Raw genomic sequence first — 23097 nt, 5'->3', positions numbered from 1 at the left:
CTTTCTATGCCCTTCTCCTTTCCTGCAGAGCGGATACTTCCGCCCCTACTGAGCCTCTGCCACACAGGCCCTTCCCAGGGGCTTGTTTGTCTCCCCACGGGTCTCTAGAAGGGATGGGGATGGGCAGGGGGAGAAGTGAGGCCAGGGCAGGATATTGCTGGGAGCAGCCGGGCAGAGGCTGCCCCTGTCCAGCCTTGCCGTCAGGCCCGCCGGACTGTTTCTCGAGCAGCTGCTGTGGCCTGCGTGCTGTGGAACGGGGTGGTTGCTCAGGGCTTGCAGTGCGGCCGTCTGGGCTGCATCTCTGGAGAGGGTGGAATGGGCCAGGGGCATCGCAGGCACAGCATTGTTGGCAGGTGCAGTGGGGGGATGTTTCCCATGGGGCACAGCCAGGGGGTGCTCTGGCGGTGCTTGTTACGGTCCATGCCAGGACTGTTTCAAGCTGAGCCAGGGGTGCAGCTGTTTGCAGAGCAGCCTGGGAGGAGGTGGGAGCAGATGTGACATGGAAGGTTCGCCCCTGGCAGAGCCCGTGGTGAGGATTTCTCTTCACTTCAGAAAACCAAAAGGAAACTGGAGGATGCGGCGCAGCGGCTGGAGTGCTTGTACGAGAAGCTCCGGGAGCAGGCCGTAAGTGTGCAAACCCCTCCGCTGGCTCCAGCGCCCTCCTGCGTGCCCATCCTTGGCCCCCTTTGCAAAGAGCTGTGCTCTCTGCGTGGCCCCCTAGAGATCAGTGACCTTGAACTCCTTCACCCCATCCCTCAAACCAGCTGAGCTCCCCTTCTTCCCCAGCGCCCCCACAGCGGCGCCAACTCTGGCCAGCGTGGGGTGCAGGAGCCGTGTGGCTGGGGTGCGGTGCAACGTGCTGCTGTTACAGCATCAGGAGAGACTCCTCGTGTGTATGTCAGACAGCCACTGACCAGTCAGAGGCCACTGGCCTCTCTCCTCCCCTTGGGCAGGAAGCAAACTCCCTGACAGGTGACTCAGCAGGGTCTTGGCTTAAGGCTGGGACTGGGTAGCTTGATCCACCAGAGAGGAGCAGGGAGAGGGTCCCAAGGGCCGTGGTGAGGCTGAGGGGTGGGGATGGCCCTTCAGGCCCCGTCACTGAGCAATGCCTACCCCAGCTATAGGTGCCCATCTGGTGCGTGGCTGGCGTGGGGGGCTTACGGGTACAGCGTGAGGCTGAGGCGGCAGTGCTCCTTCCCGCAGCTCTCCCCTCACATCCTGATGGGGCTGCACGAGATGGCTCGCTGCATGGAGGCCCGCAGCTACCAGCAGGGCCTGCTGGTCCACACCCAGGTGGTGGGCAGCAGCAGCTTCAGTGAGGTGTCTGGCTTCATGCCCATCCTGAAAGTCCTCATGACCGTCGCCAGCAAGCTGAACGTCTAGCGCCCGGTGCGGAGGTGGGGGGCACCGTCGCCGTGGAGACCGAGCAGGATGGCGAATCCGAGCGCTGCGCTGCAGGCTCCCTCCAGCTCCCGAGCAGCGTGTGGGAGCCAGGCCAGCCCCGTCCCCCTGGAGAGACCCCATGGGGGAATGACTCTTTCCTTCCCATGGCTTGTCAGTGTTTGTATGGCCGGCCAGGTTGCACTGAGATCCGCCCAGAGCAGCTGTGTGTCTGCTCCACCCCCGGCCCCATACACAGATGAGAGGAGACTTGGCCGTTTTCAAACTGAGGCTGGCCCCCTTGGCCCTCTCCATGCCCCCTCGCCCTCTAGGCCGATGGTTCAGCAGGGGCGCGTGCTGGCCTCTGCTCTTCAACTGCCTTCTCCTCAGCACCCTGCACCTGGCTGCCTTTTCCTTACCCACCCCCACTGTGCCCTTTGAGCGCCTCTCTCCACACCTGACCCCTTCCGCGTCCTGCCCCGGTGCTCTCTGGCTCCCCTGCTCCTCGTGGGGAGCTCCGGGTGACTCTCTGGGCTCCCTCGCAGCATGCAGTGTTTGTTCGGAAAGCTGCACTGACTGGCCCCCAGCCTCACATGAGCACCTGTCCTGCTGCCAGCCAGTATTTTGTGAAAGCCCCTAGGCTGGGATTTCAGAGCTGGCTAGGGGATTTTGACTCGTGGGAGATGTGCTAATCCCCTAGCCAGCTCTGAACACTTCACCCTAGATGGGGAGGGGCCCCAAAGCTGGGGGCACAGTGGGTCCCTCCCAGCCAAGTCTGGGACACATCCCCTTCATCCTGCAAGGCCCATTGGCACAGCAAAGGGAGGGCCCTTGCTGCAGGGAATGGTGCTGTCTGAGCCGGAGGCCGTGCTGAGCCCTGGCTTGGCATTCAGCTGGCGTTGGCTCTAGTGAACCCGAGCGGTGATGGGGCCATGGGGTTGGCTCTTGGGGGCACAGGGTATTTCAGGGACATGTAGCTCTCGCGCTGCCCAGCCCCCTGCTGGTGAAGCCCTCCCCTTGCGCTGTGACGTTCCATGCTGTTTGACACCCCTGCTATCCAGTGCAGGGGCAGCCTCTCCCTCCCACCAGTTGGATCGGGAGCACCCCTGCTGAATCGGGGTGCTCTGCCGGGATCCTCGGGGGGGTGTGTCTCTCTCCCTCGCTGTGTCAGCACAAAGTGCCTCAATAAAGCTGCTTTTTGTGAAATTGGCATTTCATTCCTTGGCTCTGGGTCTCTTCCTCCCTCTCCCCCCCAGCTGCTTATGAAGAGAGATCCCTTTGGGGAAGCTGCCAGTCTCAACAGGGCTTGAGGGTCATCTCTGCCTTCAGGGGCAAAGGGCAGAGCCTGGCTCTGCAGCTGGCTGTTGGTTTGGGGCACTGCTGCAAACTGGATGCTTCCCTTGTGGGTTTGTGCTTCAGCGTTTTCTCAGGCATGCTGGGAGCCCAGGCTGCCTTGGTTACAAACCACTTAGAGTTGTAGCACAGAGACAACACATGTCCCCTGAGTGCTCTCCTCCACTATTAAACCATCTGTCCTCACCAGGCTGGGGGGCCTGGGCTGGTTTGGGGCAGAGAGTGATCTTTGGGGTTTTGCACTAGTGAGCACCACCAGGTATATTACTGTGCAAGCTTTGAGTTTGTGTATGAGATCCTCAGCATTGCTTCACAGGTGTCGGTGGGGCTGCACCAGGTCACACCAGCTGAGGATCTGGCCCCTTGTCTCCACGGCAGTAGGCTCAAGCACAAGTTTCTGCTCCCAATCAGGCAGAGTGGGGTTTTGACCCTGCTCCCGTGTCCCACGAGGGAGGGCTTATCCACTGGGCACTTGGGCAGAAGGGTGCTGGGGCAGGATGTTTCATGGTACTTATTTTCATACTGCAAAATAACCCTCCCATTCAGTGGATTCCTCACCAACACCAGTCTCTCATCTTACAGCCCTGCTTTAGTTTCCCTCAGTATTTTGAGTTTGAGTCATGCTAGCAACCTGGCTTCTCCTTCCTGGGCGCTACTAAGCCCTCGAACCAAAGCTTGGCTGTACTATGCGCTGGGTCAGACTCGCCAGCTGGCTTTCCTACTTCCACCCACCTGCAGAATCATACACCCGGCCTGCAGGCAGCAGAACCATCTTTGTCCCCCTGACCACTTTAGCTGAGTCTCCTATTTCGGGAACTAGATTCGGCATATTGATCCTGAGCAGCAGAGTCATGGGTGCTCAACCTCAGCCCTGGGTCTTTTACTTGAGAGAGTTTGCGTGTGTATGTGTGTGTGCGTGTGCGCACGCACGCACGTGGACGGCTGAGACTATTCTTACTGCAAAACTGGTTTTTGCTCTTCACGTTCACTTTGCATGTGGGTTTCACAGAATTGCAAGGCACTGAATTACTTCAGGCACCTCAGGCTGGCTGGCACAAGGGCTGTGGATTCCTGTGCCGCTGGGCGCTAACCAAAGCTGAAAGGAGCAGTCGGTGGAGAAAGGGCGGGAATAGTTTGCAATCTGCATTTCCATTTTACTGGGCTTTTTTAATGCTATTTGGGGGCTGACGTAACCCACGCTCTCATCCCGCTAACAACAGAGAAAAGCACTGTACCGTAAGGCAGTGGACTGGCACCCAGGGGAGCTAGGTTCCATGCCTGGCTGTCACAGAGGCTGTGTGTGACCCTGGGCAAGTCATTTAATCCCATGTGTCTCTGATTCCCCATCCCTAAAAGAGCCAGAATAAGCCTTTCTTTTTCCCAGCCTTTGGCTGGTTCAGCCAGTGAGCCTGGATGCTCTTTGGAGCAGGCCCCCTCTCCCATTGTGTGTGTGAAGACCAGAACAAGATGGGGCCATATCTCAGTTGGTGCTTCTAGCTCTAATTTCATGCAAATAATAATTCAGCTCCCAACTTGGCTCCCCCAGGCATTAAACAAGCCAGTGGAAAAGTGAGCACAAAAGCCTGAACTACACATACTGGATCCTGGGACCTGTCCAGCTGTGAAAAGTGATGGCCTGGCCTGTCCAGCCGTCCCCTGGAGCCACCATGGGGCATTCCCTCCAGGCCCCTTCTTAAGGCTCTCTGAGCAGTCTGACAATGGGGCTTCAGTGATGGTCTTCCCTGGAGAAGCTCTTCCACAGCCCAGCACCCCTTGTTGTCAGGGATTCCCCCAATATTAAGCTTAATTTTTCCCTAGAGTAAAGGCCAAATCTCCCATGAACTTACCCCCTCCCTCCAAGCGTTTGCAGGCTGGTCACAGCACTTAGTGCCTTTCCTTCTAAGTCAGGGTAGCCATGTTTGTGCTAATAATGTAATACCTGGCTCTTTCCAGGTGGAGCGCTCAAGGCATTTTCATCATTATCTCTGTTTACAGATGGGGAAAGTGAGGCAAAGTGATTTGCCCAAGGTCACCCAGCAGGCGAGTAATAGAACCCGGGTTTTTTAGAGTCCAAGTCTAGTGTTCTAGCCCCTGGGCCACACTGCCTCTACTAAACTGTTTCCATTATGGTCTTCCCCTTGGCCTGGTGTTGGCTGAGGGTGTAGTGAGGGCCAAGGGTTTACAGCTGCCTGGCTGCACGTCTCCACCTGTGGGCGCCCACACCACTGGCTGTACCGCAGCGTCCCAGCACAGGGAGCGCGCGTTCCACTCTGAAAGAAGGGCGCCTGCCTTCCCAAAGAGTAGGGGGCCGCATGTGAGCCCCGAAGGCCCAGAACATGCTAATCCCGCTGTAGATCACATCATGTCTGCAGGCGAGGGTTGTGTGTATGTGCACGGTGGAGGCGAGATTGTTAGGCAGTATTTGTTTGTAAAGCCACTTGCTTGCAGGATAATACTTGCACTAACTTCTATTGAAGGAGCAGTGTGAGTCCTTGCAAAGTCCTTTCCCAAAGTGTCTTTGAAGCCAAGAACCCATTGAAAGGAAGAAAGGCCTGGAGAGGGGATTAGTTTGTTCAGCAGCTGTGAATTTCAGTGGGAGGCTGATGAACTCCAAAGTCTTTGTTTAAATTTTTTGTAAGCAGCTCGGCTGGAGTGAGAGACCCACACAGAGGCCGCGGCCTAAGACAAGAAGGAATCCGAGCGGCGGGGAGTTGAAAACGCCCCACAAGGACTTTTCCCAAACACTTTCGGAAAAGGTGTTGTGTGGAGAACGGCAGGGATTAGCATGTGAAATGGGGTTTCCATTGACTCCGGGCAAGGGAGGGGAAAGGGGCTGGCTTGGGGAGTTATTAGCATTTGGTTCCCGTCTGTGCCTGTCCGTTAAGAGGTTGGGCCTGGAAGGCAGCTGTTTGTGTGTCATCTGGGCAGAGGTGACCACCTGGGAAGCCGAATGTAAATATTTCTCCTCGAAGGAATGCACCTTCATTAAAACGCAATGAATACGGGGAAGCATCCAATACTGCGGCACAATGGCCTGCTGCCTTTGCCGCTGGGGCTTCTTGTGCCCGACTCGCCCCAGGCCTGCTGTGTGGGTCAGTGCCCTGTGCAGCTGCTGGGCTGGTGTTTCGTTCCACAGAAAGGGGCAGGCGGAGGGGGCTGGACCCCCCGGCTGTGGAGCTCCCAGCAGGCCGCCTGCTCGGCCTTGGTGGGGAGGGGGAGATGGGGCTGCCCCTCGCCAACAGGTGTCACTGTGCTGAATGGCAGTCGCTGGGGAAGGCCAGAGCCTGGAGGCACCAATTGTGTGGGGAATAATACGGCCAGTGAAAGAGGGGTCCGGTTCCCTGTGGACTTGGCCTTGGTGCATTCCAAGGCAAGCGGGGAGGGGGGCGCGTAGCAGCTCTCGCGGCTCCCCGTTCTCCCTTCGCTGGCGGAGCAGCGGAGGAAATGTAGAGAGAGTTCCGGCCAGGAGGGGGGAAAGCAGCCCTCTGGGGCTTGCAGACCCTTGGGCTAGTCCTGAACCCTCCAGCTCCTTCGGGTGCACCTACACAGCATGCAGCAGTAAGCCTCCGGCCCCAGACTCGGGCTTGTGGGGTCGGACTCCTGCACTAAATCTTGCTGGGGAGATGCTGCTGCCAGGCGCTCAGGCCCTGGCCCCCACCCTCCCACAGGCCTGAGAGCCTGAGCCGCGAGGTCGGCACAGCATGGCAGCCCGAGTCCATCGCCCCAGGCTCGGGGCCTGGCTGCAGCGGGCTGTGTGGCCATCCCCGCAGGGTCTGGGAGAGCTCACCTGCTGAGGAGAGGGGGGTGGGAGCAGAGGCTGCTAATGCAGAGCAATGACACTTCGGCAAAGCGGGCAGGGGCCCTGCGTCTAAGCGGGGTTGGGAAGGAGGTCGAAATATAGTGGTGGTGCTGGGAGGAATCCAGGGCATTGTCTGAGGCTTTGGAATGGGAAATGCACAGGCCCTGGTGCTCAGCTGGTGGCAGTGGCCAGGGCTCCGTGAGGTGAGTGGGATGCTGGCCACTGACACCAGCTCAGGCGCTGGCCCAAGGCATTTACTCTGTGAGCTAACACCCCAGTGTGTGTGTGTGGGGGGGCTCTGGAGAGGCCCAAGTCAGAAGGGCCTACTGCATAACGCTGGCCATAAATGGAGGCACGGGGAGGTTGCTTTGTCACACAGGGAGTCTGGGGCAGAGCCAGGAACTGGATCTGTTTTCTCCTGGGTCTGCTGGCCAGGCTTCCAGTCCAGCCAGGGCCTACACCAGTGACCACCCTTGTCAGACTAACAGGCTAACACGGCTGGTGCTCTGAAACCCACCCTTGTCTTGTGACTCTTGGCTAGCAGAGACCTGGGGTGGGTTTGAACCAATGACTGGGTACTGAGGGTTACCACCTGACTGGTATTTGACCGGCCTGGCCAGTTTTTTTTATGGATTTGCCAGTGTCCAGAAAATTAATTTAATCTGCCCGGGGGGGGATGGGGGTGTTACATGGGTCTAAAGATTTGCATTATTACCACAAGGCAGGGGGGTAGCTAATGGTAAAAGCGTCTGTGTCCAGATAAAGATGCTGCCGTGTTCCCACTGCCACCGTTTAAGAGATAACAGATCAAAACCGTTGAACGTACAGCAGCTGGCTGCCTACCAACACGCAAGCACACCGCACACCGCACATGTGAAAGAGAGGGTTTGAGTCACGCAAGAGTGAGGAGACGTGCGATGTTATCAATCTTATCTATGGGTGTTCTCTGGCTAGACAGTATGTAGATAGCCATGGATTTTTCACCTTCAGTCCATTTGGTATGATGCCCATCTATTTGCATTTGGAAAGGAAGATGATATCTGTCTAGATACTATCAGTGGCTGCTGAAGGTGGGGTTGTGGAGTTGCCTTGTGGCTGGGGGTTGGGGTTGTAGTGGGCTTGCCTTGGTGGGGGAGGGGAGTGCCAGGTTTTTTTTGCATTTCAAAGATGGTAACCCTAGGCCCTGACCATCTGTATGCCCCAGTCCCAGCCCCCGAGCCAGCCAACCCCCAGGAGGGGAGGGGCATGGTGGAAGCCATTTGGATACCATGGTGAGGAGCATGCTATATATCTGAAGATTAGGTCAGCCTATGCGTGGTAAGGGCCCTGCACGGTACTGGAGGGGAGTACATGGAGGTGTTTACCCCTCTTGTGAATGGGGCCATCTGATGGAGAGAAAACAGCTTCCTGGGGTCCTGCCTGCTTGCAGCATGTAGGAGAGAGACAAGAAGGGACTTCACAGCCCCCAGCTCCCATGGCTCAGAGGCACTCTTGCTTCCTCGCATATTGGGTCTAAGCCCAAGGTCTTGCCGCCGTGTGCTCATCGCTGCAGGGTGCTATAGGCCAGGATGAGTGTTCCCTCCGGGTGCCTGAGAAATTATATTCTCCAGTTCCCTCCCCAGGACAATGCCTCGTGGGGCTGCTGTCGCGAGGTGGTTGCATTTGTGATGGCCGAGCGCTGCCCACGGCTAGTCTAGAACACCCTGGGGCCCCTCCCACTGAGAGGAGGCACCTAACGAGTGAAGACAGTGTTGTCAGTTCTGAAATGCGCCCACGCTGGGCTCCAGGGGCAGGGCCAGGAGCAGAACGAACCCTCCTCCTCCCCTAGCCAGCCCATCACAATCCCCTTTGCTCTGCCCCCCTCGCCTCCTTCTCTGGGACAGGAGCTAGGCCCGGCAGCCTGGCTTGAAGAGCAGCAGGCCCAGGCTGCCGACGCTGAGCCCCTCCCACTGGAGCTGTTTCGGGATGGGGGGGGAGGAAGGGGTTCAAGCCACTTGAGCAGCCCCGCCTGCCCCCTGGACACGACTCTCCTTCGCTGTCAGCGGCATGGGAGGCAGCTGCCCAATGGGACTGAGTCCGAGGGACGCCTGCACGCGCAGAGACACCCATGCTAGCTCACTAACAATGCTGGCGAAGCTGCAGCAGCCTGGGCAGTGGCATGCGCTAGCCACCTGGGTCCATGCCTCGTGTCTGGGGCGGGCCTACGTGGGCGGCTGGCCTGGGTCGCTGCTCACGCTGGGGCGGCTGCACCGCTAGTGTTATTCAAGCGAGCTGCACCAAAGCTAACTCGGGGACGTGCACACGCACTGCAGTCACACTGCGCATTGCTCTGTAGCCCCACCCTGAGAGATCATTGTGAGCAAAACTGCGCCAGTCTCCAGGTCTCAGGCCGGCTTGCCTGGCAGCCAGGAATGCCGGATATTGGCCGAGATGCATTGGCACAACCTTCTCAATGACTTTTCCTCAAAACAGTGAGTTGAGACAGGACCGTAGTAGGTGAGATCATCCGTCTCAGCAGCTGGTTTCCTACACCGAGGCCTGACCGTTGCTTTAAGAGGGGCTGTCCCCTGACATCCCATCACATGGCATTGGCAATCTCCTCCAATACCAGACGCAGTTCCTCTCTATGGGTCTTCCCCAGGCACTGAGGACATTGAGCCAGTTCCCAGGCTGCAGCTCAAAGCTCCCTCAACGTCTCCAGAGCTCAGCGCGTGAGCTCAGCTGCAGCTCACACCGGGAAGACTCGGTGTTTGTTTGCCCCCCGCCCCAGGAAACACAGCTGCCACGGAGGCAGAGCTTGGTCTGGATCCAAGTGATCTCTTCCGAGGTCACTTGGGCACTCACGGCATGACCTGTAAGCAGCTGGAGGCACCCCGGCAGGGTCTGTCCATTGCTGCTTGGCAGGTGCTGCGTTGGAGGCAAAGGACCCGTTTTGTGCTTCCCGCTCAGCCAGGTGCCCAGTTGTCAGTGTCTAGCCACAGGTGTCACGGGAGCTCCTCTGCTCGCGCCACCTCCCACAGCAGCTGTCCCAGGCCGTCTGTCTGCTGCGCTGGCTTGAGAGACTGATACTGGAGAAGGGGCGAATGAGGGGCTATCGGAGGGCTACCCAACAGGGAACGGTGACATTGACCAGGCAGCTGTACTGTGATCTTCCCTGGCATCTTCGACAGCCCAGCCAGGGCTGCTGCCCTCAGAGGGTGGATGATAGAAGGGTCTCCCGAGCACCAGCGGGAAACATGAGCCCGTGCCTCCGCCTGGAGTCAGTCAGGTCCAGGCAGGGGTAACCTCCCATTGCCCAGCCCCGTCCCCGAACCGCACCCAGGCTGCTCTAGGCGCTGAACGGGACGAACGTGCGCTGGCAAGTTAGCCCCAAAGAATCCTCAGCCCCACTCTCCTGGGTTTCCCAGCTGGGGGATTTGCCGGGGGGGCTCCATGAAATAAGGTGGAGGGATTCAGTTGGTTTGTAAGTGTCCCTACCACAAGCCATGCCCATCAGCCTGGGCACTAATCCCCACCACCCATGCACACACACACACAGCGCAGGGGAGCCTGGCACTGGAGACTGAAGTAGAAGAGGATTGAGAGACGCTGGCAGGGTAGAGAGCAAGTGTCTTTACTCTCAAACAGAAAAGGAGTACTTCTGGCTACCTTAGAGACTAACCTGCCATGTACATTGATCAAACCGGATAGTCTCTATGTAAAAGAATAAATGGACACAAATCAGACATCAAGAATCATAACATTCAAAAACCAGTCGGAGAACACTTCAATCTCCCTGGTCACTTGATTACAGACCTAAAAGTAGCAATATTACAACAAAAAAACTTCAAAACCAGACTCCAACGAGAGACTGCTGAATTGGAATTAATTTGCAAACTGGATATAATTAACTTAGGCTTGAATAGAGACTGGGAGTGGATGGGTCATTACACAAAGTAAAACTATTTGCCCATGTTTATTTCCCCCCACACACACACACACTGTTCCACAGACGTTCTTGTGAACTGCTGGATATGGCCCACCTTGATTATCACTACGAAAGGTTTTCTCCTCCCCCCCCTGGCTCCTACTGGTAATAGCTCTCCTTACCTGATCACTCTCCTTACAGTGTGTATGGTAACACCCATTGTTTCATGTTCTCTGTGTATATAAAACTCCCCACTGTATTTTCCACTGAATGCATCCGATGAAGTGAGCTGTAGCTCACGAAAGCTTATGCTCAAATATATTTGTTAGTCTCTAAGGTGCCACAAGTACTCCTTTTCTTTTTGCGAATACAGACTAACACGGCTGCTACTCTGAAACCTGTCAATACTCTCAGACAGCTGCCCAATGGCCCCCACATGTGAAATGAGTTGTCAGGCCTCAGTCTGGATCCCAGTGTATCCACCTCGCAAATACCAACAACATGTCTGGCTCCCTGACAACAGAGGTCACGGCCTGACTTCTCACCCTCTCTGGGGCAGGGCTGAGGGAACGCGGTGGAGCAGTACTGAGGAAGCTTGTCCATCTGCTGCTCATGTTATCCACTAAGCAGGGCCAGACAGGGACTTTGCTCTCCAGATCTCTAATCACCCAATTAACTATCCAGCTGCTAGTGAAAGAAAAGAACACAAGGACTTAGACACACCAGCATTTTGCAAGCACTTGGCTACTGATTTATTGCATTGACTATTGGTTTACAAACATGGCTACAGGAGAGAGCTACTGGCCAGTAATTTAGCTAGGCTGGCTCCTGATCAGTCTACAAGAGATTTCAAACAGCGGCCACTGCAGCAGAACAGGTGACAAAGGCACAGCCCTGCGGGAAAGCGTTCAATCACAGTGCCGGGGCAGTGAACTCCCACGTTGCACGGCTGACTCAGCGCACCTCACCCCCTGGCTAGGACCAGAGACATATCAGCCAACTCTTTACAAGGCGCACTTTGCCCAGAGCATATGTACAATCAGTGTCAAGGCAAACTGTTATGTATACATCACAGTCACTGTGCAATAAATTAAACATCAAAGTGCTCAACTGTCCTATTTACACCATCATTAAATAGTTACCACCGGTGTTCTCAGCCTAGGGGGGAGGGTTTAGTAGTTAGTGTGAGGCGTAAGAGTGCTTGGCAAATGCGGGGAGGTGGAGCACTCGTCTGCTCAACCCTCCTTTGAAGAGCCTTGGGAAGGCGCGGCGGGGCTGGAGAGCAGCAGTCGAGGAGCCTCCCTGGGGCAGCATGTGAGAGCCTTATGGGGGAGGAACGCTCCCAGCGTGGCGGGGAGCCCTGACGCGAGTGTGAGCATGAGAGCGCGAATCATGGGATCCCTGGCTGGACGCAGTCAGACAGTGGCTGATTAGGCAGGTCAAATGGCACCCTGGAATCTCACCCCGCTAAGGCGCTTACTTACACTGCGGTGCACTGTAAGGAATGGCAGAGCTGAGCAAAGGGGGAGGGGCGGAGCAGGGGCGGGAAGGTCTCTCGTCAGAGGGCTCTCTCACCCGGGGATGGTTGCACCCCTTCTCTCTCCCTTCACCCCACATGGAAGAGGCAGTGATTTTTTTTTAAATGCCTCTGACCGTTGGGAGCCACGCACAGGGAATATTAAACAAGGCCCGCAGTTTCCGAGCCTGCGGTGCTGCTGTCCAAATCCAACCTGGCTTGATTGGCTCAAGGTTTGCAGGACTGTTCCCCAGGCCCAGCTTTGATTGCCACTCTCTCTATCTAGTAGTCTGGTGCACATACCTGGCGAGCTTTGGGCGCTCAGGCTCCCCGATACCAACCCTGTGTTTGCCCCAGGACACCGACTGGAACAGCAGTGTTTCCATCTGGTGTTAACTAGCTAGTTCTTGGTGTTGCTAGTGTAAATCCAGAGTCACCCCCGCCACACGGTAGGTCGGAGGGGTGTGGCTCTGGATTTAGGTGTGCAAATCCCAGCTGGCTTTGTCTGGGCTGGGGGTGTGGGCCACAGATTGCTGGAAGTGAGGGCCACTTCCCAGTGCAGACAAGGCCCTGCCGTCAGCAGCCTGTGGCCTGCCATCGTCACCAGAGGCACTGTTTCACGCACCGGCTGGACAGTGCCCAAGAGCCGATGCCTTCCTTGGGGCTGTGCTGGGGAACAGAACAGAGCCAGGAGGGAACGCTGCCAGGGGACAGGAGACGAGGCACCAAGATGACGTTAGGGTTTCCTCTTGAGCTTGCGAGTGGCCCCGCCGCCCCCGCTCCGTTCCCGCTTCTCCTTGCGGACGCAGAAGTACTTGGTGACCCGCTTTCGGCACTGCTCGCACCGCACAGCGCAGCACCAGTGGAACTTGCAGTTGCAGCTGGACACCATCTCGGCCCGCCTCTCCTCCACGGCCAGCCCGCAGTCCCCGCACAGCCGCCGGCAGCTCCGCTTCTCCCACCGACTCAGGGCCTTGCCCCGCTTGAGGCACTCCCGGCCCTCGGTCCCCAGCAGCCCCAGGGTCTTGTTCTCCAGGCAGTAGTCAGGGGAGTCTTCCAAGTGGACCAGCTCCTTCTTGGAGATGGAGCTGAAGGTCTCGGCGATGGCCCCCCGACTGGCCGCACTGTTACCCACCCCTTGCAACAGATCCACTTTTAGGGCCTTGTGGTACTTCTCCTTCAGGTACGTGCCCACCTCCCGGAACTCGGGCAGCTGCAGCCAGCAGGTCTGGGTTGTGCAGCTGCCCGACACACCGTGGCACTTGCAGGTCCGCTTCATGGTCCCCTTCACCGCCTAGGAGACAGAGAGGATGTAATGGCCCATCAGCCAGGACGCTCTGGCGTGCTGGTGCATTACCGTCCCCGGAGCCACTGCGCCCAGAGGCAGCTGCCAGGAGAGCTCGCCATTTTCTAGTGAAAGGAGCGTTGTCGAGATAAAAGTATGCAGCAAACCCCACACACACATTTACCCGTGTCTCCACCCAGTGTCTGAATGGAGTGATTTGCAGTGTGTGTGCACGCACACCGCAAACCCTCCCCAGCCGGCCAGCAGAGGATTAAGACCGAAAGGATTTGCAAAACCAAACGCAGAATGCAACTGTCACTGTCGCTGCTGCACGTTTTATGGTGGCAATTCGCCACTTCCTGCAGTGCAACTGGTGAGGCTAGCCTGCGCCAGGTTCCCTCTACAGCTAGCAAGGCCGTTTGCCTGCTAGCGCTGCACCAGGCTGCTGTGTTTGGGTTGCAAACATGACAAGGCAGATTTACATTTCAAGGAAAAGAGCCCAGCTGAATGGATCAGCGTTTGTTAACTCCCTTCCCTCTCCTCTGGTTAAAGGCTGGACCTCAATTACTTGATAATCCTTCTGAAACGCAGAAGACATGGCTCCTACACTTTGCTGCTGCTTCCAGAAAGGAAACTCCCTCTTCAGCTTTCCTCAGTAGAGCTTCTCCGGAGTAGGGGATGATCTTCTGTGTCCGCAGCTACACTAGGCCCTAATCCTGTAACTTCATCCACTGACTACACCATGGCGCCATGCAGGCACATGGGTGTGCCCATGCAGACGAAGTGCCAGGATCAGGTCCCTAATCGGCACCCTTCTTCCCCTTCCCCCAGGGCTGTCAGCGCCATGTCCCAGTAGATGGTTGTGAGCCAGTGCCTGAACTCTCTCACCCTCTGGGGAGTGCCCGGAGGCCCCAGGGGGGAAACTCATCCTGTTAGAAAACCTGTTGCTGTGTGCATTTTAACGAGCCTGATGCTCGCCACCTCGCAGCACCCAGTGTAGACACAGGCGAGTCGGGGTTAAAAACATGTCAGCCGGGTGTGGGGGAGCTGTCCTTGGGGTTTCCTACCAGCCGTCAACACCTTTTTGAAGCACGGCTGTCCACCATATTAAGGGCAAAAAATGCTGGCTCAACCTCATCTTAGTCGAGACGTGGTGGGGCCCCAATGCCAAACACAGCAGAGGCAATCTGACCTGCCTGAAGCCAATGGGAAGTTTGCTATGGATGTCAGTGGGTCTGGGATTTCACGCCGTGTGTTTTCCCAGGCTAGACAAGGCCAGGGCAGGGAGAGAGACGCTACCCAAGGGAGCTGGGAGTTGCCTAGGGAAGACCTGGGTTGCACTGGCACCTTCAGGGACAAAAAAGTGCAATAACATGGCTCAGTATATAACTCAGAGGCACACGAGCCGCTCATCGGCCAGGGTGGATGTCGAGCCTTTGCTGCTGGGGAGACTGGCTCTTTAGACCTGCAGAACCATTGCGCACGCCGCCCCAGCTATCAGTGGCCAGCGATCACCAGTGAGACTGAACTTCACTGGTGCAAGGCCCCGCACACCCTGGGAAAACACTAGAGCTCAACAGAGGTGCAGCTACCTTGAGCGCTAGCGTCCGACAGCTGAGCAGGGGCTATTTCCAGCTGCACGCCCAGACCCCCCAAAGCTGCCATCCCTCCATGCCCTCCTGGCTCCGCAGGCCCAGCCCTGCTATCCATTCTTCTGCCTTTCTCCAGGGCAGCTGATCACTATCACAGTGAGAGACCGGGTACCAGAGGGCCTGGGGAAAACCCTCGCTTCCCACGGGCCTGTTGGAGAGAAGGGGGCTCACCTTCCGGCCAGCTTCGTTGTTGTGCAGGTTCATAGCTGCTCTGGCATCCTGTCCCGTCTCCAGGGCATCCACAAACTGCTTGGAAATGGCCTCCCCAAAGCCCACGTTGTCGCTGCAGCCACCCCACAGCCAGCCTTGTCCCCCTGTGGAGAGACACGAGATGGGCAGTTCCAGGGGCCTCCCACATGGCAGCCCCTACCTGCCTGGCCCTGGGAGATAAAGCATGGCACGGGTCCCTGGGTGAGATGGCTCTGCCAGGGGATGGGGAGCAGCTGGGGTGCCACCTCTGGGGCATAGCCAGCCCACAGCCTGATGCCCACAGATTCTCTCCTCTCACAGCCTGACGCCATTTTCATCCAGGTTTGGACGCTAAGTGAGATGGAGAGAGATCTCCCTCGGGAAAACAGCCACGAGCACCGGAGGTTGCGCTGGCCTTGTCTAGCCCGGGAATTGGAAGGTGTTAGCTAACATACGTAAACAGCCTAATGTAGATGTCACCACGTGCCTTTAACATGTGTTAAATCTTTACAACTGGCCCAGTTAAGAGAAGTAAATAGTGGGGTCCCCGAAGGGCTTGCACTGGGACTTGTGCTGTTCAACATATTCATAAATGATCTGCAAAAAAGGGGTACAGAGTGAGATGAAAAGTTTGCAGATGGTACAAAATTACTCATGATAGTTAAGTCCAAAGCAGACTGCGAAGAGTTACAAAGGGAGCTCTCAAAACTGGGTGACTGGGCAACACAATGGCAGATGAAATTCAATAATTAATGCAAAGTAATGCATATGGCAAAATAAAATCCCATCTATACATACAAAATTATGGTACCTAAATTAGCTGTTACCACTCAAGAAAGAGATCTTGGGCTCATTTTCAGTACTCTGTAAGCACTATGTTTCCAGAACACTGCAAATTTATAATAATCCTTCTCACTGTGCCTGTATCATCCTGAACTCATTCTCCAGCTTCAAAAGACTTAAAAATTATCTCCACTCATCAATGGGACAGACGCAACTGAATAATGTAGCTGTCCTTAACGTGCATCAAGACAATACCAGGGAACCTAGATATAAATAAGATTGCTGACAGTTTCATCCAGAAAGCTACAAAGAGACATAATGTCTTTAACCTGGAACATTTAGTGAAGACAGCTTGTAGGTGACTGCAATGATTTCAATAGACTGTAATTCATGATAATGTAAGTATGTAGGTCATAACAACTGAATCATTATTAAAATAGTAAAGATACCAATGATAGACACATTCAGTAACTAGAATACGAAAGAAGTGTATAAATATGCTGAAAATAGCCTCCCCCTCAAACCCCAGCACACACACCTTTTAAAAAGCACCCACTGGCAAAACCAAAAGTCAGCGCCTATGCTGCCGGGTCTACACTAGGCTGGTTAGTGCGGGAGCGGACACTTTCCAAACCCTAGCCTTGACAGGCCCATATCTCCTCAGAATGGTTGGGATCGGGAGTCCCGCAGGGGAGAGCACAGCCCGAACGCCCAGCTAGGTGGTCAGAGCAGAGGCGTCAGGCTCCCTCAGTACAGAGCACCACGTCCTACTATGAATTGTGGCTGTGATACAAACAATAGGCATCCAGGCTCCCCTCAGTACTACAGCATCTCTCCCACCAATGCCTGGGGCACAAAAAGCAAGGACACACTAGGGATTTTATGCAGTAACTAAACTTGTCCGTATTATTCCTCATTCAGTGCCTTACTGTCTCATTCAGCCTCACGCAGTGGGGAAATTAGCTCCCCGTTGGGGCCGTTGCTACTCCAGCCCCTCATTTCACTTCCTTCAGCCCCCTCTCTGCTTCTTCCCTTTTCCCCTCTCCGAGTCTGCAATGGGGTGTCTACCCCACACAGGGGTTCTCAGGAGCAGGAGAGCCATCAGGCCACCTTGCTGCACCTAGAGGGGGTGTCAGGCTGGATTTGATATTAGACCCAGCTGGGGAGGAGCTGGGGTGTCTTCATAAAAGCAGCCAGTGGAAACTAGCAAAAGGTATGATCCAGGGGAGGTCCTCAGGAGACAGGAGCGCCCTCTTCCTGGGAAGGCTGATTGAAGAAGGCCACAGGGATGGAATTAATCCTATGGTGGGCCCTGGAAAGGGGGCCAGGTGCACAGAGGCAGTACTTGGAGGCAGCCTTCCAGGAGAGAAAGAAGGAGCCGAGAGAGAAGCCAGAGGCCCAGGAACCAGAGGAGAGGCAGTGTGAAGCACAGGTGGCAGAGAACTGGCACATGCGGCTTGATGGTAAGAAGCGGCCCAGGCAAATAGCAGCCTGTCTGAAGGAGCAGAGATAGCTGCTTACTGCAGGGTCCCTGGGCTGGAACCCAGAGCAGAGGATGGGGCTAGAGCAACCATCAGCAGGAGGTGCTACAGGAACCTGGCCAGCGATACCACAACCACTGCGAAGCGCTGCTCCGACAGTGACTCAACTCCTCTAGTTGAGAGCATCCCTCCTCCTCTCTTCTCCTTGTAGTAACTCCAACGCCCAGCTCCAAAAGCACAACCTTCTACTCTCACCTGAAGTTACAGAGAATCTCCATGAGTGGTACTGGGGCTATGACATACAATCAGGCAGCTCTGAGTCCATCCAGCAGGGCCAATAGTGCACAGTAATTATAGAATCTCGGGGTTGGAAGGGACCTCAGGAGGTCATCTAGTCCAACCCTCTGCTCAAAGCAGGGCCAATCCCCAATTTTTGCCCCAAATCCCTAAATGGCCCCCTCAAGGATTGAGCTCACACCCCTGCGTTTAGCAAGCCAATGCTCAAACCACTGAGCTATCCTTCCCTCCTTTGCCAGCTCATTACAATAATAAGCAGGAGTTATTCACAGATCTGGTTGTCCCAGGGTTAGCTGTGTCTGAACCCCACCTAGGACTGATCACATTACCAGTAAGTGGGCTCTACGTGTGGTGCATAGAGTCTGGAGACACCCCACTAAACAATCAGTAAAGAGAAACTATTGAGAGGGGTGTGACTATCTACTGCCTTTTAACTGTTTTTGACTTTTTAAAAACAAAATGCACTAGAATAAACAGTACAAACCCCATGTACTGAGACATCCTGCTCTGCAAAGGATGCAGAAATGCCTCCTGACTCAGCCCGTCTGCTCCCTCTGTGTGTTTGGGATTGCATCTGCTGACTTCAGTGAGTAGAATGACTGAGCGTGACTCCCGTCAGCCCTGCACAGCCAGCACATCTAAGAGGGAGGGAGCTGGAGTCAATCCCCGCTGGGGCTTGATTACTAAACTCCATTCAGCTAGAGCCGGGCAAACCCTCTGAAGACGATCAGCTTGCACAGGTGCCACTGAGCCCACAATTGGCCTGCAGAGCCTTTTGGATAGGGGGGGTGTGGGAGCTGGAAAGAGCCCCGCTTGAAAAAACACTGTTGTGCTTGTAAACAAGCCACTGTGAGCTGGAGTCCCTGAAAGCACTAATAACCACAGGACCACGTGTTTTATGCAGTGCAGAGTCATGCTTCCACAGCCTCCTGGATGCACACACTGGGAGGCCGGAGTCGGGTGTGGAAGTGAAGGTGCCTCTTGCGGAAAGTTCCATAGTTTCTGACTATGGGCTCAGATTTGTGGCCACTCGGCATCGGGTGATCAGCAGCCCTATGGTTTGCATGGCATTTTGAAACTGTTTTGGCTGGAAGGTTCTTAATGAATGGAAAGGATTCCCATCAGCTGCCAGGATGGTGACCAACCGGGGCACTCAGCAAACATGGGCTCCTCTCAACTCAGTGTGGAATGGTGCATGAGTCTCGCTGGTGTGATCCCCCCAAAATCTCTGAGGTTAACCCTGGTGTCTTCCTAAGGGTTAATCCATAGAGCACGGGCTCCCTATGGAACTGCTTGGCTTCCACTGTGATGCTCTCCCATGAGCCCTCTGTGAGTGACTCTCCTGCAGGGTTTTCCCACTGTGCTTTCTAAATAATGCCACAAAGTGCAAAATAACGGTCACAATTAATGCAGCAAATAACATGGAGGTTGAAGAATCCATATTGATCCAAGGTGCTTGTAACAGGGCTGAGTTGCAATGTACAGAGGGAGATGGTGTGACTGCAGGAGTGAGGAAAGTCCAGAATAAAAGGAGAGAAATACATCTAACCTTGTGTGGGGAGGATAACTAGAGCTGGTCAGAATTTTTCCCATGGAAAATTTTGAGTTTTCTGAGCAAAAAAATAAAAAACTGAAATATTTTATTCTGAAATGCTGCTGCAGTGCCTCATGGGAACTGTAGTTCAGGGGCTTCACATGCCCATTCTCCTCCATGGTCTGGACTCCCTCGTGGGACTACATCTTCCATGATGCAGTACTTTCCCCTGTCGTTAAGGGGAAGCCATGTATCATGGTAGTCACATGGCGTGGTTCATCATGGGAGATGAAGTTTATCTGAGGACCCTGGTCCATAGAGAAGAATGGGAACATGATGCTTCCAAATTACAACTCCCATGAGGTACTGTGGTGGCATTTAGACTAGACATATTTTGGTTTTCGGTTGAAAATTGAAAGAATTTTTTAAGTTTTCAGGCATTCAATTTTTTCAACAAAAAGTTGAACTTTTCCATGGAAAGCAGACACTTTTTCTTTGCAAAAAACAAATTTTGTCAATGACCCAATTCTCCGTCAAAAAAACATTTTCAGGGTAAATTTTTTTAACCAGCCCTAATAATAAATTTCTGCTTTAAGCATTAATATCCTACCCTGCTCTGACATGCTGAGTGATTTCTGGCAAGCCACTTTGGCCAAAAGTTTCAAAAGTGGCCATTGAATTTTGAGTACGTCAATTTTCAGATGTCAGTGGTCCTGAAGGCTGGTCGTCCTACCACCCCACCAGCACCAACCCAACATACTTAAAAATCTGTGGCCACTTTTAAATCTATTGGCCAATGAAGCCAAACTGGCAATGACTGAGCCACCATGGTGAGTGTGTGAGGTGTCTGTGTCTGGTTTGTGAGTGGTCTCAGAGTTTGTGACTGGTTAGACTTGTGGAACTTGATTCTCTCCTCATTTTTACACTGGTCTTGCTCCATTGGCTTCAATGAAGTTATTTCTGATTTACACCAGTGTATGTGAGGGGAAAATCAGGTCTGGTTGTGTGTGTGTTTATTTTTCTTTTGGGGGAGTTAAGAAAATTAAGGAAAGGTTGGACAAAGCTATAAATTCAGGGCTAGCTCCTCGGCTGGTCTGAACTGACTTGGCTCCATTGACTTCCATAGAACTATGCCAGCTCGCACCAGGTGAGGGTGCAGCCCTGGAACACTTTCTTTCTGGAGCCTTTTTGCCACTGGGGACCAAGGGAAGAAGCTGTTTCTCCAGGCTCTAGGGGAGAAGTGGAGAGACACCCAGGGGGTGAGACACACAAATTGCAGCTGATCTGCTTCTTACCGAGCTGCCCGTTGCGGGAGTCATCACAGCCGCAGTTGTCGAAGTCCCCAAGGCTGCAGTTCCGTGTCAGCGTGTACATGACGCCCGCCGAGCTGATGGCATGGACAAAGGCTGTCTCTCGGTTTGCTGCCAGGCACAAACACACGGGGAGGGAAAGCGCTAAAGGTTTCACTATGGGCTGTGTGGAGCAGAGCCAGCTGCTGCCACAGGGGAAGAGAATATTCCAAACGCAGGTTGCTATGGCTCTGAGATGAGGCTATGTGGATTGGGTTAACCTGGTTTCTTTTCCTCCCTGTCTGGGGCCCTTTGGAGAGTAAAAGGCAAAATGCTGCCCTGCCAGGGCTATCCCACTGTAGACAATAACGTCAGTTGATGTCGTGCTGGGGAAATGTGCTGGGATCGGCAGCTCTGCCATTTGTCCCCAGACAGGGCACAGCATGGGCACTGCAGGACAGGGCACAGCATGGGGACCAGCAGGGCGAGCCTCACCCGTATGGCCCTGCCAGTATGCCTCTGCTTTGAGCTGGAGGGACTTACCGCTAGGGTTGTTTCCGTGCAGAGTCATGGCCTCTGCTAGGACCAATGGCAAAGGGTGACCAGTCAGGGCCCACTATGATGCTGGCACCAGGGCACTAGGACCTGGGCTGAAATGATCAACTCATTTCCCTGGGGGCCCCAGGTGATAACATGTGGCTCATCTCCAGGACCAGCTGGGGCAGGATTTCAGCTGGCAAGCTAGAGAAAGGCCTGCTAGCTCATTGCCAATTTTCCACACCCCCACCCCCACGCTCTGGCTCTCTAGACCGCTGCCGATCCCCCAGGGTCTGGACCGTGAGCCTAGTGCCAATCCCCAGGAGCCAGCTCTACTGTAGCCCATTCCCAGTCCCCTGGGACCTGGCAGCCATGTGGGTATCTATGACAGGTTTCAGAGTAGCAGCCATGTTAGTCGGTATCCGCAAAAAATAAAAGGAGGACTTGTGGCACCTTAGAGACTAACCAATTTATTTGAGCATAAGCTTTCGTGAGCTACAGCTCACTTCATCGGATGTATTCAGTGGAAAATGCAGTGGGGAGATTTATATACACAGAGACATGAGGTTTCTCTGCGTATATAAATCTCCCCACTGTATTTTCCACTGAATGCATCTGATGAAGTGAGCTGTAGCTCACGAAAGCTTATGCTCAAATAAATTTTAGTCTCTAAGGTGCCACAAGTCCTCCTTTTCTTTTTGTGGGTATCTATAAGAGTCAGGTCTGGGGCAAAGGCATTTTCTGCTGGTTGCTGGGGGGAAGGAGAAAGGGGTGGAGTGGGGGATCCATTTCCCTACCCACCATGGGAGGCTCTGGCAGGCCCCAGCAACCCGCCCGCCTACCCTGCAGCGGTGCTGAGGCACGAGAGCCGCACTGGGCAGCGATTGGACCTCAGCCCCCTGGAAGCTGCGCTGGGGAAGCCCCCCCTGTCGGCCTGATCACCAGAGCAGAGCCATGGAGGAGCTTCTCTTTAGCCAGCTCCCACAGCCCTGTTCTGAGTCTCTGTATCCACTCACCCAGCCACCTCCCCATCCCTGCGCGTGTCCCAAGGGCAGAGGCCAGGGCTGGCTCTAGCCATCTCTTCCCACAGGGGCTTTCAGCTGATTTGTCTCAGTTCCTCCTCACAGGGGGTGGCAGGCACTGAGGGTAGAAACCTCCCCCAGCTGTGTGTGTGTCTATTGAACCCAACCCCATCCTTGCCCAAGTGGGGGCTCAGCAGGCACACAGCCCTGCTGTGGTGATGTTTGCCATGTCCCCATGCCACTGTGCCAGCCGTGGTCCGGACACACCACCCTAGAGCAATGCCAGGGCAAGCCATGGGGAGAGCAGAGAGGACAGAGCCAGCCATGGGGGAAAGGGCCTGGGAAGGATGTTCCCCAAGAGAAAAGGGAGGGAGGTCCTAGTGGGAGAGACGAAGAAATCCTCAAGACAAGCAGGGGCCTGTGGGCTCTAACCTGGGGCGAGGGGGTCCCATGAGCTATAGCCAATGCTTTCCTTACCACTGCGCAGCCCGCCATGGCTGGAGAGCTGCAGCGCTCTCTCGGGGCAGTTCCAGCGGTCCCATGCGAACTGGAATTTGCACTCCTCAATGCCGCTCTGGGCCCCGGCCGCCACGCTGCTGGAGTAGATGAGATACGCCTGCACGGGGAGGGCAGTGGGTCACAAAGGGCCACGTGTCCTCGGGCGGCTGCACCACCTGGCACAGGTGTGCCCCCCACGGGCAGGGCTCCGGCACAGCCCAGCAGCACCTGGGAACCACAGCTCCTCGCACCTGGATATTCACCGGGAGGCGGCGCCCTCTGAACAAAGGATCAGGAGCCAGGAACTGCACCGTGCTACTCCCAGATGAGTGGGGCCTTGGGCCAGTGCCTGGTGCCTCGAATTTTCCAGGGGTAGCAAGAGGATGATCACCCTGACCCGCCTCCCAGGGAGTCGTAAGGCTAAGCAGCTGGTGGCGTGACTGGGTGCTGACAGTGTGTGGTGCTGGGTGTTGTCTGTATTTCAGCTTTGGGGGTTATGTGGGAGGAGCTAAGCGGCAGGAAGAACCGGTAGGCCAGCCCCAGAGAGGACAGCTCTTGCCCTCTCCAGACCAGCA

General features: G+C 55.2%; 2 protein-coding genes across 9 annotated transcripts in view; one reads left to right on the top strand and one right to left on the bottom strand.

The window, feature by feature from the left end:
* The window catches only part of SEC31B (SEC31 homolog B, COPII component), a 43786-nt gene extending 41200 nt beyond the window's left edge, over positions 1 to 2586 (top strand). For 7 of the 8 annotated variants that reach the window (XM_048857677.2, XM_075130703.1, XM_048857678.2 and 4 more), the window contains 2 exons: positions 553 to 624; positions 1204 to 2586. In XM_048857677.2, coding sequence (XP_048713634.1) covers positions 553 to 624; positions 1204 to 1383 — 252 coding nt within the window. In that variant the 3' untranslated portion in view covers positions 1384 to 2586. The remainder of the gene's footprint in view (positions 1 to 552; positions 625 to 1203) is intronic. The other variant, XR_012669323.1, reaches the window with a different exon arrangement.
* Positions 2587 to 11167: 8581 nt separating this feature from the next.
* Positions 11168 to 23097, bottom strand: part of WNT8B (Wnt family member 8B) — a 29177-nt gene continuing 17247 nt past the window's right edge. Inside the window, exons 3-6 of the mRNA XM_048858959.2 lie at positions 22502 to 22640; positions 20472 to 20597; positions 15064 to 15206; positions 11168 to 13249 (exon numbers count right to left, since the gene is read on the bottom strand). Coding sequence (XP_048714916.1) covers positions 12692 to 13249; positions 15064 to 15206; positions 20472 to 20597; positions 22502 to 22640 — 966 coding nt within the window. The 3' untranslated portion in view covers positions 11168 to 12691. The remainder of the gene's footprint in view (positions 13250 to 15063; positions 15207 to 20471; positions 20598 to 22501; positions 22641 to 23097) is intronic.

Source organism: Caretta caretta, chromosome 7, assembly GCF_965140235.1.
Source record: "Caretta caretta isolate rCarCar2 chromosome 7, rCarCar1.hap1, whole genome shotgun sequence".
Lineage (NCBI taxonomy): Eukaryota > Metazoa > Chordata > Testudines > Cheloniidae > Caretta > Caretta caretta.
This window is presented reverse-complemented; position numbering and strand designations above follow the sequence as displayed.